The following is a 19548-nucleotide window of genomic DNA, read 5'->3' as shown; positions in this document are numbered from 1 at the left end:
AAGTATCTAAATCACGAGTTACTAAGAAAAGCAAATTGAGAATGTCAACAAAGACTAAGTTGCACCTTATACTTCTTTAAGGACCAAAAAATTAATACCATTTATCAGTAACTGAATGTACTAAATCGATCAATCGAATTATGAGCTAATCAGTCGTTACTCGGCTATGCGCTTCACTAACCGGGATACCTTTTTTGTAGGTAAGATGTCAGGTGCAAAAGATTCGAAGCTGGGCGACTACAAAGTACTCGGTAAGCTAATTATTCTAATATCTAATTAGTTTACCTTTCAAGCTAGAACTTTCCAATGCGATTACTGTTATTTCCTAAGCAAGTATCTTCTTCTAAGTCTTCTCCGCACTCAATGGTGCATATGGCACCGTATCAATTAGATATTTTATAAATTTGGTCCTTAATTAAAGCAAAAAAGTCATTAATATTTATATTATTCTCAATATTAATATTTAAAGCATGTACTTTGTGGTTAGTCATTTTTACTTATTTTTTTTTACAAAAATGTTAATAATATTAGTATGTAACCACTCACCGAGATTTTTATGTCTACCGGTTTCGAGACGTACCCGTCTTTTTGTCAGGACAATCACTAACACAGCATGCAAGCAATACCACCCTTCACCACCATAGCACCATTTACACACTCAAAACTACACAAATTGTCTAACACATGCGATTTTTGGTCGACCCGAAGACCAACATACACTACTGTTTTCAACACAGACATGCGTTACAAGCCAAGGTTACCTAAACATGCACCATTATCATGCATCATTAGTATTTATTTTTTTCCCCTTGAGAATCGAACCCGAGGCATTTCTAGGTATCTCCAATAACTTATTTATTCATTCGTCTACGCCTTATTTATTCATTAAGGCGTAGGCGAGTTTATAGAACATAGTTTTAGGTATGATTTTGATATTCGAATACTAAGATAATCAACTTGATATCAAGCTTGTTCGATAAATAGTTTTCGTATTTATTTATATTTTATTTATTATTATTTATCTTTCGACCAATCTTAAGACAGTTATCTTTCGATTTGACTATCCACGTTAAAAATTAATGGAAAATTCCGTCCATACAATTTTATAACTTATTTTGTTACAAAGGTATTTTCGTTCATTTTAATATTTTTATTTCTTTCCTACAATTTTTTCTGAAATATTATGTGTAATTACCTACATTTTCTGGAAAATTATCTAACTATAACGGTTTCTATTTAATTTGAACAATTCAGTTATGACCGTATTTTGGTTTTCCTGTTTTCCTGAAAAATTCATCCCAAATTGAGTGGTTACAAAAACGTGCGTGAAGAAAATATGTTTTTTCTCTGTATGACATTTTCATCATAACTAAAATGTATCATTTTTTGTATATAAACTGATGTACATACGTGCAAAGTTATTCAGATTTGAATTAAGAAGTTTCAGCATAAATAATACCTACGACCTGTTATTGGCTGGTTTAAATGATCAACACTCAGTAACTTTCATAATTTTCCTAAGATTTATTACTTGATTTCACTATTACTCAATTTCGCTCACGGACGTTCGCTTCTTCAACATAGATCTAACTTATCTTTCGGGGGTATTAAAAAAAATATATATTAAATACATATGAGTACACAAAGTAATATTTATTAGTGGCTGAATTAGCTAGCACTATGTAAACTTAGTAAGGGAGGAATGGAATGTTACATTTTCTTAAGAATTGAATTGCTCTTTTTTAAGAATACGTTCAAATATATTATTTTTTTGTTCCAGGTGTATTGAGCAACGTGGGGCAGTACTTCAAGGGGCTGCAACAGCACTTGGAGACGCTTGCTGATGATCCTGAAGACAACCAAGCTCCAACCCCAAACTTAAACCATCATTTTTTTGGTAAGCTCTCATCACTTTTGCAAAGAAACATTTTTGTACATACTTCATCAACATTTCTGTTAGAAATATGTAATGTATCGAAAACCGGAAATATGATTTATGGGATATAGAAAAATAAAAACCTATTCCGACACTCAACAATATTTAGTTGACTGATAATGATGCCCCTTATCCGAGATGTGACTAATGGGTAACTGTATTATTCGGTTAACCAATTCAGATGGTTAACATTACTTTCTCTCGGTTTTTATTATATTCTAGTTTAAATTTTGGATGTCATATATATTTGATATAATGAAATTTAAAAAAATCCAGTTTTTTTCACATATATTTTATTTGACCAGTTACTGGGTTTCATCATTACTGACATCAGCAGTCTGATGATGTCGGTAACGATAATACCTGGTCATTGGAACAAAAATATAGTTGTTATTTTATTGTATTAAATTCAATTCCACCAATAAATATCAGTACAAAATTTAAATCAAATATATTAGAAACTAGAAATAGGCAACACGGAACAAATGAAATTATGGAAATTTCTTGAGTCATTTTATATTACTCGAAAGAAATTTTGTAGCATTAATTAGTTTTTACCATATCGTTGTAATATACGAGTGTGTAGAAAGGAATCTTTTGATTTACTGTAATTAGATCATCCTGGAAGCAGATTATCCGAGATTATTTGTATTAACCAGATCACTAAAAACCAATGTCCCAAATTTATTTATTAAAATAATCATATTATTTTTTGACATCTCATCAAAGATGAAGAAGAATATGGAAGTCTGGGCATTTACGGGTCTTACGACCGTCATAGGCTGGTTTAAGTGATCACTTTACACACGTGTAACATTCACCAATTCTACCCATTATAGACAACCACACTACTCAAATTCTTGGAAGTTCTATATATATGAACCAATTTAGAAACCTTGTTCATGAATCACTAGAACTTCACTAGAGACATCTATTGGTGAGATGTAAAGAAGCTTTTTATTAAGCAGAAACTCTTATATTAGTATGTGAGATCTTAAGCAGAAACTCTTATATTAGTATGTGAGATCTTAAGCAGAAACTCTTATATTAGTATGTGAGATCTTAAGCAGAAACTCTTATATTAGTATGTGAGATCTTAATAAAAAGCTTCTTTACATCTCACCAATAGATGTCTCTAGTGAAGTTCTAGTGATTCATGAACAAGGTTTCTAAATTGGTTCATATATATAGAACTTCCAAGAATTTGAGTAGTGTGGTTGTCTATAATGGGTAGAATTGGTGAATGTTACACGTGTGTAAAGTGATCACTTAAACCAGCCTATGACGGTCGTAAGCCCCGTAAATGCCCAGACTCCCATATTCTTCTTCATCTTTGATGAGATGTCAAAAAATAATATGAATATAACTCCTGTAATTGGAGATAATCCAGATTAAAATAATCCATAATACAATTTATATTTGAAGCACTAACTTTGTGATTTTCCATTTTATACTTAAAATGTAACTTTGTTTTAAAATCACTAAAAATATTTTATTATAACTTAAAGTTAAATGTCTACCGGTTTCGAAGCTAACCGCTTCTTTATCAAGACCGATTAATACTAAATGTTTTTGTATTGGGTAAAAAGGTTTATAGTCACAACTCTGTTTCCACACAGTGTAATACATTCAATTAGGTCCTTTTAGTGTATTTGCAGAAACATTTTATTTGGTTCGACTCTTTCTACTGAAATACTTTTTCTTTTAAACGTATAACTCACGTAGTACATATTTGATTTTTCATTTTCACCTTATGTTACAATCAAATAGTAGTTTATATTATCACTTTTAACCTAATTTTATTTCTGATGATTTTTATTGTATTCTTGCTAGTGCCCTTCATTATAATCCAAAATATAATGTATACCCACACACGGTGAAAACCAAATGGCGCCTATACAATGCCTGTATTGGTCCTGTTCTCTTATACGGCTGTGAAACATGGCACCTTACAAGGGCCCAGAGCAGCCGTGTACTAAGCTTTGAGAATAGGTGTTTGCGGAGAATCTTAGGCGTGCGGTGGTTTGACTTTGTGAGGAATGAAGAGATAAGGCGTAGGACGCAGCAAATCTTGGTCACAACTGTCGTCAAGAAAAGGCGATTCAGTTGGCTTGGCCATGTACTCCGCATGCCTCCTGAGAGCCTTAATCAAGCTTGCCTCTTTTACAAGGCATCAGGTTCGCGCCGCCCAGGACGACCACTGCTGACAATTCGTCGGCAGTTCTCGTCAGAACTTCGGGACGCGGATCTGACTTGGGAGGATGCAAGGGAGCTGGCAGCCGACAGAAAAGCCTGGAGACAGTTTGTGGACTCCATATGCTCCACCTAGGGAGCGGATATGGTTAATAATAATACCCACACACAGGCCGCGTCTTTGAGGAATCATTTTTTGTATTTACATTTTGTATTTTTTTGTACTCATTTTTATAATATATTATGAAATGCAAAAGAATTTAAAATAATAAAAAAATACATAACTTGAAGCTTCAAATTTTGAGAATAACAGCTTGTTAAAATAGTTTTCTTTTTCAAACTTTTCTTTTACATACTGTAAATTGTAGTTAGTTTAGTTAGTTATCCATAGTAAATTGTTTACTAGTATATGACCGATCCAATTATGTTTTATGCAAAGGTAGATACCATTTATTTGACAATAAGGAAAAACATAGCCTTTTTATTGATACAATATTGTTATTCAAGGCACCCGCCCTCTGAAATGAAATTACCCTTATTTCGATATTGTTTCTTTTTATGTTAAATGTCGCCCTTTTTATTCAGCACTGTAAACGTTTTAATAAGTGGCTTAAATTCACTTATATTCAAAGTTTCAATTTTATTTATTTATTTTATACTTCGCCTTCATTTAGGAAAAGGGTAATACGAGCTTTTGAAAATTCAGATTTTGGCAATGGTTATTCAAATATATATATATATATTTTTTTAATCCAACGAACGCGTGTAATATGTTCCTTTACTGCATTTTGAATAAATAATTAAATAATCTAACTTACGGGTATATTCTATGAATTTGTTTAAAGTTATAAATTCTATAAACGATTTGTAACGACAAGTTGACAAGTCACAATGTAAATAAAAGTTTAATAAAAAATTAAAATGATATTTTCAAGCGTTTCCTAGTATGTTTAATAAAACAAGTACCTAGAATATTATATAAATAATTTTATAAAGGTCTCTTCAACTACAAAATTTACTCAACTCAACCAAACATAGTGTCGAGAACTTGCGTGTGAAAAAAGGTGTAAATTGAAGCATAAATACAACTTCCGAAAGTTAAGTAGTGTAATTGTCAACCACGGGCAGAATGGTGAATGTTACACATGTGTTAAGTGATCATTTAAACTAGCCTCTGACAGTTCGTTAATCCTATTAATACCCAGACTCTCTTATTCTTCTTCATCTATGTTGAGATATCAAGAAGTCTTGTTTTTTCTTGAATGTTTTTTTGCAGATACGAGTTCTTTGTGGCAAATTTTATAAAATAAAACTATAACTACAATTTGAAACACTTAATAATAGTGGCTAAAAACAATGTTTTAATTTGAGTGTTAAATGTTAAATCAAACACTGATGTTTTGAGTCTACTACTAAATGAATATAAGTATAAATATGTACCTACAGTCCGCCTCCGTAGTGTAATGGTTAGCACGCTCGGCCACCGTTCTGGAGGTCCCGGGTTCGATTCCCAAGGGGGGTAAAATAAATATAAGTGATTTTTTCACTGTCATATTTATTCAATATTACCCTGGACTGGTACCTGAAGCGGAGGGCTGATCACCTTTCCTTCATGTGTAAACGATCAAGATAACACTGCGTTTATATGACGCAGTGCCCTATGCACCATTGGGGTGCAGAAAAGGGTTTTATTATTATTATGTACCTACATCCCCAATTATTGCCTCCCATAAATTATTACTGCACATGGTAAAACTATTACCTCAGTACCTAGAATTGTATAGGACCGTCAGTCCATTTAATATTTACCTTCGTTTGAACATGCCATAACAAGGCGAAGCAATTATCACGAATTGATTTGTATGTGTTTTTTAATAATAAAATACAACTTACTAGACTCAAAAAATCATTGTTTGATTTAACATTAAATACATAAATTAAAATCTAGTTCTACAAATTAAGCGCCAAATCTATAAATAAGAATGTTTTAGTTTTATTTTAACTAACTAACTAACTCACCATCACGCCGCTTCCTAGCAGGGGTAGGCAGAGAGAATAGAGCGCCACACCACTCTGTCCTTGCAAACATTCTTCGCCTCTTCCACGTTCATGCATCTCCTCATGCATACCTGCCGATTGTTACGACTCCTAACCTGACCACTTTCAAGTATTTGGCATACCTGATTGTACCATGTTTGTTTCGGTCTTCCTCCGCTTCTTTTCCCACTAACATTCTCCACATAAATTTGTTTTACCGTTCTTTCCTCACTCATTCGTTCTACATGTCCAAACCATCTCAACACACCTTTCTTAATTTTATCGATAATGCTTATCTCAGCGTTATTAGTTTTTTTTTTTTTTTTTTTTTTTTTGTTTTATTTTAAACATTTTATATCTTATTTTGAAAATTTACAGTCGAACAGTATGTAGTCCTGTTATTGACATATCTATAGGTATAAATAATACTTGAATAAGTGTACCGAGGGTCCTGCGAGTGACGTCAAGTTTGCAGTAAGGATGTAGCCACAAATCCTCAAGTTCACTGGTCATTATTTCCTTTGTGGAATGTCAGCCCACAATCGTTATCCTCTGCCACTAAATCGCATTGACTTCCTAATTCGAAGGAGGCATCCGATAACTCAAGCACAGGATAACAAGAAACCTGATAGTAGCTACATCTTTGAGTAACGGATAACGGTAATGACTCCTCTAATTTGTAACTTCTCATTAAATTGGACGTTTTAATCGAGAAAGTTCAAGTATAGATGGGATTCTCGCAATTTTTTTTTATCTAAAGATGTTTTATACTAAAACTAGGACTAAATTGACATGTTGACAGGTCACCGATACGGATCTTATTTCAACCGGATGGAAATTCTACCAGTAAACAGTTAAAAAAGCCTTTCATGCACATATTGAAAAAGTAACAATTTGAGTGTGTCCAAATACTTGTTCTCAAATCTGGATTATCTTCAATTACAGGAGTTATTTTTCATTTGACGATCGTCAGCCCCGTAAATGCCCAGACTTCTATATTCTTCTTAAAAATATGAAAAATAACTCCTGTAATTAGACACACTCAAAATGTTGTACGTAATTTTTTACCAAAAGAGCAATATGTGTTTTTATGCCAACAAAAAATCGTTAATATCTTGCCAAAATTCAAAATTCGCCACCATTTTTTAATCTTTCGATGAGTCCGATATGATGATGTTTGAGATGAATGGTCGTCACAGGAACAATAGAATCCACAAAATGCATTAACGGCAACTGATTGCCTTCCCAAATCGGCTATCAGCGCAAAAAGAGGAGGTGAAGGGACCTCATATACTCGATACCCAACAGCTTTTAAGCTCAGCTTATCGTACTTTCGTTTGATGTGGGCATGTAGGTACGTAAATTGATGAACCAGCTTTCCCGGAACCTTTTCATTAGCCCCCCTCGCCTGTCAACACGTACGTCAAATAATAAACGCGTTTTATTTTCACGCCGTCAAAACATTTTATTTAAATTCCAAATATATGTAACATATTAACCCATCGGCATACCGGACACCATATCTTATTTTATCTAAGAATATTTTACATTCGCATATCAGCCACTCGTTGTAAGCCACACCTCCGTGGGTAGTTCATATTATAAAGATACTTCCGTGTGATATCTATTATACAAATCAGTGAAGAGAACTTGAGATATTGTATTATTTTATTATTATTTCTTATTATTTTTATAGAAATTTATTAAAGGCACTTGACCAAAGATGTTCTTGTAAGGATGTAATTATCCTTTTGGTTAAAATATCAACTTATCAGTTAAAATTCTAATATTAACATCCCAGGCATAATGTTTTACCGAGTTATTTTTTTAACTTTTCTTGTCAATTCATCACATTTCTGATCTAGACACTCGATAAAATATGGGCGCAATAGTTATATGTACCATATTTATTGTTAAAACAGTAATATATTTGTGAGACAGTTTATTTTTTTATAATTCGGTTGAATTTGAACGCCTTTAACGGTTCAAAAGTATGAGTCACATGATTTGTTGGACTGATTTATACCACAAAAATCAATTTGTGTAGTGCGGCTACCTTTTTTGCATTTGAAGATTATTTCTACTTATTTTTTGACATCTCATCAAAGATGAAGAAGAATATGGAAGTCTGGGCATTTACGGGGCTGACTGTTTTGAGTGATCACTTTACACACGTGTAACATTCACCAATTCTATTCATTATTGACAATCACACTACTCAAATTCTTGGAAGCTCTATATATATATATATATATATTAACCAATTTCGAAGCATTGTTCTTAATTCACTAGAACTTCACTACAGACATCTATTGGTGAGATGAAAAGAAGCTTTTTATTGAGCAGAAACTCTTTTATTAGTATGTGAGGTCCGATTCTTTGGACACACTAAAAATGTAGTAGATTATTTCTACGTTTGTTCTCGTTTTATCAGGTGCAAAATATTAGCGCGTCATTGTTTGACAAACCATGTCACCTCTACTTCGGGCGGGGCAACTTTACTTTCGGGCATACCTACATTAAATCAGTTTTTAGTATATGTATTTTTAAAACTGATATGCGGATGGGTTAAAGTCTAAATATATGTATGTTACATATTAAAACCGATCCGCTTTGTTCTGCGTGCCTCGAATAGCCCATTTTTATTCGATTTGCTTGTAAACATGATCATGCTGATTTGGCGATATTTTAGTGACGGCTTGCCGTGGGCGTCATTAATAAAACGTATGGACCTGTCAACTGTCTTTTATATCCTGAATTTGCTGAACGCACTCTAGGACAGGCGTTATTTGAAACCGGAACTCGTTTGATAAAAATGGATAACGAATTATTAAACGTGCCACAAAATAATACAGTACTTTTTTATTTCCGAGAAAGCGAGTAAAATTATCTGTAATTTTAGCTACCTAAAAATACTAAAAATATGCAATATTACGGGTGTGTCAAGATTTTTACAGGTATCATAGCAAAGAACTTGATAAGAAGGAAGTATATGAAAGTCCAGACATTTTAAATAGCGGTAATAAGTGAACAGATATGTATATTTATATACGTATACACACACACGCCTGTATAACCAGCCAATAACAGAGGTCTCGTTAATGCCAAGACATCAATAATGCCCTGTAATAAATTTATTCTTATAACAAATGATAATGCATGCATTTTTTTCATAATGATAGTTTTATGATTTATTTTGCACTTCTATCTTTCGTGTTTTTTTTATGGTTCTGCTTAATTCGACAATCAAATTAACGATGGCATATTCCACATAAAACTGTATTTTTTGTAATCGCAGTTTTTAATGTAATTTTTTTGTAATTGCAGTGCGGAATGCATCGAAACACGTGTCATTAGAGATTTTAAGAAATTGTTGTTTTTACTAAGCAAAACTTAAATTGTAAATGAATAGATTTTACCACAAAGTGCCGAATCAGTTAATGACATTAAAATCTACTTTTACTAGCTTTGTGAATTAAATTAACTCTTTAATTGTACAACAATGTGCTTAAAAAATATTTCCAAATTAATCGCTGGTAGAGTAATATATATTCTCTTTTATTCCATTTTTCCATTTACAAACTATTAACGACATACAATTAAAAAAAAAACAAATAAAAAAAGAATTGGAACTACAACGGTGTCTCAGGAGGCGCACTAAAGCGGTTTAGCAATTCTGACGAACGTTATAATAAGCAGTAGTTATGCTAAATTTAAATTCAAAATCATTTTGGCGAGTCAAGAGTTCATAATTCCTCTGGGGAGAATATTCTCGAATAAATTAGTTATTCCGAGAGCAATACACGTGTAATGTAATATTATCGTCAATTAGTACAACGTAGACATTAGGGATGCAGATGGGATGTTTGTCGAACTAACTACTTAATTCTGTTGCGTTTGCTTCCCTCAGCCGTTTTTCACTAATTACAACTTCCCCTTCAATCTTCCTGTTTCTTGCCTTACACTGCTGTGTATGGCAGACGTTCATCCGCTTGACATTTGAGAGACAGCATACAAGTAAACTACTCGTTTGTGTGTATGTTTCTTGTCTGTCAAATATCAAAATTTTAACGTTACAAATATTGTATTATTACTATTATACGAATTCAATCACATAAAGAGCACCATACGGCATTTGTCGAATATGTGATGTCCTAATTAATTTAGATGGTTTTAAATTTTAATTTATTTATATCAAATTATATGAACTATTGATATAATTCGTCCTACTCCCTTTTTCTCGGATATGCGACGTCCCTAAAAAGTGTTTATAGCTGAAAGATTTATATGTACATATATAATGGTTTCGTTATAAGAGATTAATCACAAATAGTTAATATGAGTCTAGGAATCTAGGATCAGCAATAAATTTTAAATATATACATTGGAAAAAAACTATTTTATCATTAATTATATAAAACATTAAACCTTGAGTATAAGTCCCTCTCCAAGCACAAGAGCTCAGTCTCTTTTTTGGAGAGGCACAGCGAATCTAAAACATTAAGTTTGACATATCGCTCACTCCTTTCAAGAACGTCATAAATCAAAAAACTTGATTTTTCAGGAGAACGTTTTTAAAGTTTAAAAATATAATACAATGTTTTACAAATAAGTATCAAGCCACTTATTGAAATTTTTACTGTGCAACAGATCTTTTTAGGTATAACCTGAAGGTTTTTTCCCCATTTTAAAAATATTTAGTATATTAAAAAAAAAATTGAACAAAACCTTTTCTTCAAAATGTAAAAACAACATTTTCTGACCTGTAGCGGGTAAATATTAAGTTAAAAATATGCCTCTTTTTCTGGGATATAGTACATTTTCTGGGCATTTTGAAAACATGCACAACTGAAAATTGTCGATTTTTTATTTATGACGTTCTTGAAAGGAGTGAGCGATATGTATAAATGTTTAGAAATTGTATTATGTTGTACTTAAAAATGTAACTACATTAAACAAATAACTATATTAAATAAACATGAGTCAAATTCGGTATCCTGATTTTTCTTTTTCTTCTTTGTTAGCCGTCTCTTCACTGCTGGATTTAGGCCTCTTCTATTTTTTTTACAGACTTCTCTTGTTTGAGCAATCAACTTACTACCCGCGACGGGGATAATTGGCTTATCTTTTCTGAGATCAGCCTATTCCTCACTTCATGTCTCCACCCCAAGAACTCTGGATGCCCATCTGAAGGGCATGCAAAACCTGATTAGTTTTTGCATTTCACACTCAACATTCATCGACATTCATCATTCATCAACATTCATCATTCATCGACATTCATCATTAATCGACATTCATCATTCATCGACATTCATCATTCATCGACATTCATCATTAATCGACATTCATCATTCATCGACATTCATCATTCATCGACATTCATCATTCATCGACATTCATCATTCATCGACATTCAACATTCATCGACATTCATCATTCATCGACATTCATCATTCATCGACATTCATCGTTCATCGACATTCATCGTTCATCGACATTCATCGTTCATCGACATTCATCGTTCATCGACATTCATCGTTCATCGACATTCATCGTTCATCGACATTCATCGTTCATCGACATTCATCGTTCATCGACATTCTAATACGGATCACTTTCACAAAGTCTTTGATTTTTTCTAGATAACCTATTGTAATAAACGATGTAGAAAAAAAGAACCCTAACTCACAACCGAGTACAAAGTCCTTAACCACTACATATGTAGAAAGACAATAACACAATGCAGTACCACACATAAAGAAAACAACCTTATTATGCAGCACCTTTGATCCAACATAACCATTTAAATATCACAAGCAGGGTATTACAACAGAAGCTGGAATTGTCTTGGGAGAAATAGCACGGAACACTGTGTAGCCATATACATGGACCTAATGTAGAAATCAGACACCTAATGGAAAGAAAACTAACTAACTAACTAACCATCACGCCGCTTCTCCGCAGGGGTAGCCAGAGAGAATTGAACGCCACACCACTCTGTCTTTGCGAACATTCTTTGCCTCTTCTACATTCATGCATCTCTTCATACATACCCGACGATTATTACGACTCCTGACCCGGCCGCTTTCAAGTATTTGACATACCTGATTGTGCCAAGTTTTCCTCGGTCTTCCTCTGCTTCTTTTTCCAACTACATTCGCCTCATAAATTTGTTTAACCGTTCGTTCTCCACTCATACGTTCCACATGTCCAAACCATCTCAACACATCTTTCTTAAATGGAAAGAAACAAACACAATATGTGAGACGTGACATACAAGACGGAATACAGACACTCTGCCACAGGAAGAAGAAGAAGAATAATGATGAGATGTTGTATCATTTGTCGCGATTTCAGGCGTCTCGCGCGGCGGTCCCCGGCCGGCAGCCACGGCTGCGTACCTGCACGCGCTGCGCTCTCACGGACCCTCGCACCGCATAAGGTCAGTGTGGCCCGCACAGCATGAATCCACTCCGGCACGCTACTACAAAACGTAACGTATCTACCTCACCTCCCCTTTCATTTCTAGACTGCCACGTCACTGCTTCACTAGCTCTGCACGCTCATCTTGTACTCTATTCCATACATAACCTAGAATGCTTTTTTGTCAAATACCAATCCCCAAAATTGTTCAAAGTACAAGCAAAAAGTTTTTATTAAATATATAGTTATCCAAAAAGAAGTTTCATTTTGGTATATTTTAAGATAAATCAATGAATATTTATTGCATTGTTAAGAGAAAAGTATGCGATTAACGATGGAAGACGATATCAGCCAAATGGCCGCCACGGCTACGGCTGCAGCACCATATCCTTTTCATGAAATTTTCCATGACCTATTCGCACATTTGCGACTGTATGTCCACGATAACTTCACGAATTCCATCTTTAAGGTCTTCAATCGATTGAAGAGCATTGGCATAGACATTATCTTTTACGTGGCCCCAAGGAAAAAAGTCTCAAGGTTTTAATCACAAGATCTCGGGGGCCAACTGTGATCACCTCTTCGAGAAATAACACGGCCAGGAAATTTTTGTTGCAAAATTGCGATTGTTTCGTTGCTTGTGTGACACGTAGCGCCATCTTGTTGAAAATAAACGTCGTCCACATCAATATCTTCCAATCCGGCCATAAAAAATCATTAATCATAGCTCGATAGCGCAATCCATTCACCGTAATAGTTGCACCAGCCTTTTTTTCGAATAAGTAAGGTCCAATCACACCGCCAGTCCAAAAAACCGCACCAAACAGTGACACGTTGAGGGTTTCGATTCTTCACATCACCAAGTTGTCCCAACAGCTCAAATTTTTTAACGAGTTTCACTGTTGCTGGCCAAAAAGGCGCTTCACGACTACCAAAAAGTTCTTTAGTTTCACGAACTGTGATTGCAAAGTTTTCACCATTTCTGTAGTGAATTTTAACAATTTCAATGCGTTGTTGAAGCGTGTATCGTTACATTTTTATTAATCGCGTTTTTACTTGTCAAATGTCAAAAGATGACAGCTTCAAAAGTGGCAGCTGCCCAGATAGCGGGCTATTCAAAATGAAACCTCTTATTGGAAAACCCTATACAAACACACTACCAAGAAGAATGTAGTTCCTTTTGAACTGTAGAATAAGAGTATTGTTTATGACTTAGATATAGGAAAAGGCTCGTATGACACTTGCATCCTAATGTTATTTTTTAGTTTACGTATACTTATGATTTTTTAGTGTGCATACCATAAAAAATATTAATAACAACCTTTATTTTTAGAAATAATAATATTATCAAAGATAACGAAACATGGAATCAGAATTCTTGAATATTAATAATGGAATGTAATCTGACCATGGTATTTCCCCAGCAACGCCTGAGGCAAATTCCCTGGACCCCATATCCATATCAACGATTTGCCTAAATAATTTAATTTATTTTTATGTATCAGTATTTTTGGTCCCAACTGTAATAATATGTATCTAATATATTTTAATTGAAGTTTCTATAGTGTCTATCATCTAACCAATAGCATGTATGTACATGTGTAATATAATCATCTCCTTCACATCATTTGATGGTTTTTCATAAATAGAACATCTTTAAAATTAAAATTGATATTAATAATTTCTTCTTTAAAATTGAGCATCTTTGAAATTAAAACTAATGAAAACATCTCCTTCACTTAGTTAAATAGTTCTTCATAAATAGAACATCTACAAAATTTTAACTAATATAATAATCTCCTTACTTCATTTAATAACATTTCATAAATATAACACCTGTCAACGTTAAACTAATATAATCCTCCCATTCCCTTAATTCGATAGTTTTTCATTAATAGAAAATCTAGAAAAGTAATTACCTCTCCTTGTAAAAAATGCACCTTCTCTCATAACTTTTAACAAACGTCTGAGACATTACTATTTATCGTTAGAATCCTAACTGTCCATCAAACCTCCTCCCTTAGTTTTTCCCTCTACCTACATCCCTAATCTCCCTTTATCCTTTGCCCTCCTTATTATCATCTTTTGTAATTTATGATTTTTTTAATGTTCAAGTACTATCTACCCTCTGATTGCAAACAGCTATATATGGTATCAAACGTTTTGATCAATATCACTAGAATGTTTTTGGTTGGTTGGATAATATTGCTTTTTAGCAATAAGACCGCTAATGTACTTCTCTATTTTCTGTACATGAAGTTTAAATTTAATAAAATAAATAAAAATAAAACTAAGAGAATCATCTACTCATTCAATTTGATATCTTTTTTTATAAATAGAACATCTATGCAATTAAAACTAATCGACTCACCTCCTTCACTTAATTTTACAGCTTGTCATAAACATAACATCTATGAACTTTCAACTAATATTGTCATCTCCTTCTCTATAATATTGTCGTCTCCTCGACTTAATTTGATAGCTTTTTATAAATAGAACATCTTCAGATTTTAAACAAGTTATACGTCAAATCAATATCACAGAATTCGCTGTAATTTTAGAATATTTACATACTTGAAAAACAATTTCAGCACATGTTTTCAAATGATTATACTTCTATCCAACTTCCAGGGTACAAGAACGGTTAAATAAATATTATTTCTTTTCATTTGACGAACTTCGCGAGGAAGACTAATGAAATTTGTATTAGTTTTTTCCCTAAACACAGTATGAATGACAATGAGTGAACATTAAATACGTCATGTCTTTAATATTCCCTTAATGTTCACGGTGACCCGGAAAATAATTGTATTGAAATTCTTCAGAATAAGTTTTATGCTTAAAGTAAATATGAATTGTAAAAGAGAATAAATTTTCCGAATTTGACAAAATAATAAACTTTAGCTCGATCGTCCGCTCCAATCGATAAAGAGGCAAATAAAAAAACGTAATTCATTATATTTCTATGGTATTTTCTTTAAGGCGTTATAATCGATAGCCCGCAACAAAAGTTTCTATAAACCTATGTAACATTTAGCGTAAATGAATTTTTTGCTTAAAACACCTTTTTTGTATTGAAAAAAAATATTTTTCTTCGAAACACAAATATAGTTTTAAAAAGAAAACAGTTATTGAAAGGTAAGGAGTTTAAAAAATCAAATTTAAAAAAATAATGTGCGCGGAATTCTCGAGCAGCAGGTTTACGTACTGAATTGCATATTTGAGAGTACAGCCTTAATAACTGAAAAATTCGTCATTTATTAAGATAGGTATGTTCCGTTCTTATCCTCATGCGCACCCAATGGTGCATAAGGCACTGCATCAAATTGATGCAATTTTAATTATGTATGTTATTTTTATGAAGGCCAGGTGATCAGTCTTACGCTACAGGTACTAGACTGGGGTAATTTCAAATAAATATTTTTAGAAAACACTATTATTTTATGAAAAAAATATATTTTGACCCCCCTGGGAATCGAACCCGTGACCTCCAGCATGGTATATAAATGTGGTGTGGATAAAAACACAATAGAGGCGAGACAAAATATAATATGTAAATACCGTTTAAAGTTTTAGACAATACCATTTTTAAATACGTTAAAATAAGTACGAAACCGTGCCCGAAACCAAAATTTATTTCTCAGAACGATGTGGGCGTTATTTTTTCGACATTAAATTTTTTTTAAATATGTATGATCCATTCATGTTTTATCACGTTATGGCCATAATTGTTTTATATTTATGTGCCCTCATCTCTAAACACTTCCTCCGCCTCCCTTTATCTCGTTGCTCCACTAAACACGATACGTGACGAATCCAAATTTCATTCATAACTTCCACTCATAAACTTGGAAAAAGTGCCCTTAAATTTTCATATCCACTTCATATTTTCTTAAAAAGTCTGCCGAAATGTTTTATATCAACCAAAGCATCAATATTTCCAAAAAATTGCTCTTATTTATGTGGGAATAAATTATTGAATGTTTTATATGTGGTAATAAAACGTGCCTTAAATTTTCTGCTTTTAACGAATGCATTTGCTGTATTATATTTCCATGTATATATATTTTCTTAATTTTGACTGTACAGCGTTTGACAATATGAAAACTAAGACAAACGTCATGTTTGAAGCTAACAGCACCCAAAGCCCCTATTTTAGAAGCTTGTCTGGAAGAGAAAGGCTACAAAAAAACTGCGCAATATCTAGATAATAAAAAAACATGGTTTTAGCTAGAAGAAAGAAAAACTCACTTATTGATCATAAACTTTGTACATAATAATTAAGGTAAATATTAAATGCAACTCCCATAAAAAAATACCTAGATAAACTGAACATAAATATTTTAACTAGCGGGAATCGAACCTTGAGATGCTAGTTTTCCAGTATTTAAAAAAAACTTTCGAAATGCGAAGCAATACTAGTTGTTATAATTAAAGATGCTCGAATAAATTTTTGAACTAACAAATAAATTTACTCAAAATAAACGCAGTCTCACCCAAACGCTTGAGAAGGTAGACATTTGGCTACGAAACTGGTGTCGCGGGTCCGATTCCCGCCAAGTGCAAAATAAATTCAAGAATGATTTATTTTCAATTGGTCTGGGTGTTTGTAATGTATTTTCACATTTATTTTCCCTATCCTTACTATCCTACTTCCAGACAAGCCTCTAAAAGAAGAGGCTTCGCGATTTCCTAAAATTCAAAATTTGACCTTTCTAAAAAAATAGTTCGTTTCATATTGCTGACGCTTTAGAGTTTTTTTTACTGTTTTCATATGCCCTTCTGTATGCTGACTGTTAGCTGTAGCACCCTGGCTTACCCATGCACCGCAGTTTGTTAATATGCTGTGTAATTCCCTTGACAGCGAGTTCCCATTGCAGATCGTTCGTAGAGGACCCCGGCCCTTTGGAGCTCCGTGGGGCTAACAGCCACGACCCCGCGCTGCTGTGGACCGGGCTGGGGCGGCGGTAAGCGCCCCCTCGACGCGACCCGACCCTATTCTTAGACCCTTCAAACTGGAATGGACGACAAATTACCTGTCTCGTGACTCCCACAGAAACAGCCCTTCAGCCTCGTCGGCCGGCGAGCAAGATGGGAAATGTGCTATTAGAGTCACGCATCCCCTCAAACCCCCAATCCCAAATAACCAACTATTTTTAGATACGTCAATCACAACTTAACGAGAAACCATGTATCCATCTCATGATCTCAGATCTGCTGCTAATTATAATCTATAACCCAAATTCACCGTTGTCACTTTAAGCTACGTCGAAGATTTAAATATCAAAATACATAAAACGCTTGTGTAAGACCACTTTTTTGAGTTTAATGTCAGTTATATGTTCACTTGTTGATGTTCTCACAATCTGAAGTTTTTGAAACTAGTCGTGTTTACATTATTATACTCAAAAATGCAGTCACAAGTGTTTTTTATTTTATTTTTTTATATTTCAATCATTATGTTATTTAAATCAGTAAATAATATCTGGAAGGAATACTCTAATTGATCGTATATTGAATTGATTTCCTTTTTCATGTTTACGAAAACTTAAAAAAGAGGAATATACATAATAATAAGTTCGTCAAGAATCCAGTGTAGAATCTTTTTTTGTCAAAAACTGAAAGTCTTACACAAATTGTGTAATAATTTTTCTAATTCCTCTTCCTATCCAATTGTGCAAGATCAGTGAATCAGATCGCAAATGATCGAAATACTAGATCTGTAATGAATATTACTCAAATATGGGAATGAAAAGGGAGAAAAGTAATAATTGCTAGTTTGTGCAACTTGGATACTTGTAAAACGTGTGAGTTCCTTGACGAAATATATGGTATATGACATCGCTCACTCCTTTCAAGAACGTCATAAATCAAAAACTTGATTTTTCAGGAGATCGTATTTAAAGTTTAAAAATATAATACAATGTATTAAAAATAAATATCAAGCAACTTATTGAACTTTTTACTGTACAACAGATCTTATTAGGTAAAACTTGAAGATTTTTTCTCCATTTGAAAAATATTTAGTATATTTAAAAAAATAATTAAACAATACCTTTTCATTAAAATGCAAAAACAACACTTTCTGCCCTGTATCGGGTAAATATTAAGTTAAAAATATTCCTCTTTTTCTGGGATATAGTACATTTTCTGGGCATTTCGTAAACAAACACAACTGAAAATTGACGAATTTCGATTTATGACGTTCTTGAAAGGAGTGAGCGACATGTTGGGAACTTTATAAGCGGCAGCGGATCTTAACTCAATTAAAATTATGTGGTCATGAATCTCTATAGAAAATAACCGAACCTAACCCAACTCTCTACAGAAACACTTTGTAAAGGGAAAGAAAAATCCTTTGTTTATCACAAAAATAAATTAATGTTCCCCCCTTACTAGTTTCACGGTCCCAATGGCTTTAAACCTTTCTTCTTGTTGCTTCTTTTTCTTGGGTAGACAAAAAGAAATATTTCTATTTAGGCCGTGAATCGTCATATATCACCTAAACTAACCTAACTAACGCAATCCCATCTGACGTTGGTAAACGCAGGTTAGGTGAGGTCAGGAAAAAACAATCTTCAAATCACACTTTTAATTTAAGATTGTTTTATTTCTATTAATTTTTTATATGAATATTAAATTATAATATTTTAGTTCCTTATTAAGTATATTTTATGTATGTGTTGTGAGTAACATGTGTGTATTTAAGAGGATTTGTGTTTATTATATATATATATATATATATATATATATATATATATATATATATATATATATATATATATATATATATATATATATATATATATATGCAGTTTTTTTATTGTTGCCATCTCTTCGTTAACTCAATTTAAACATTTTAAATTAACCGGTTTTAATTAGGCCCCTTAAAGATTTTCTTATATGTGCAAAATAAACTTGACAACTTAAATTTAATGTACCTGATTACAGGTTAT

The 19548-nt window shown here is 33.0% G+C and overlaps 1 protein-coding gene across 1 annotated transcript in view; it reads left to right on the top strand.

Moving 5' to 3' along the window:
* The window catches only part of LOC148301753 (uncharacterized), a 59218-nt gene extending 41301 nt beyond the window's left edge, over positions 1–17917 (top strand). Inside the window, exons 4-7 of the mRNA XM_088272759.1 lie at positions 201–251; positions 1781–1897; positions 12527–12611; positions 17473–17917. Coding sequence (XP_088128885.1) covers positions 201–251; positions 1781–1897; positions 12527–12611; positions 17473–17563 — 344 coding nt within the window. The 3' untranslated portion in view covers positions 17564–17917. The remainder of the gene's footprint in view (positions 1–200; positions 252–1780; positions 1898–12526; positions 12612–17472) is intronic.
* The last annotated feature ends 1631 nt before the right edge of the window (positions 17918–19548 follow it).

Source organism: Brachycentrus maculatus, unplaced genomic scaffold (assembly GCF_059751285.1).
Source record: "Brachycentrus maculatus isolate JH-2025_06_01 unplaced genomic scaffold, ASM5975128v1 h1tg000522l, whole genome shotgun sequence".
NCBI lineage: Eukaryota > Metazoa > Arthropoda > Insecta > Trichoptera > Brachycentridae > Brachycentrus > Brachycentrus maculatus.
This window is presented reverse-complemented; position numbering and strand designations above follow the sequence as displayed.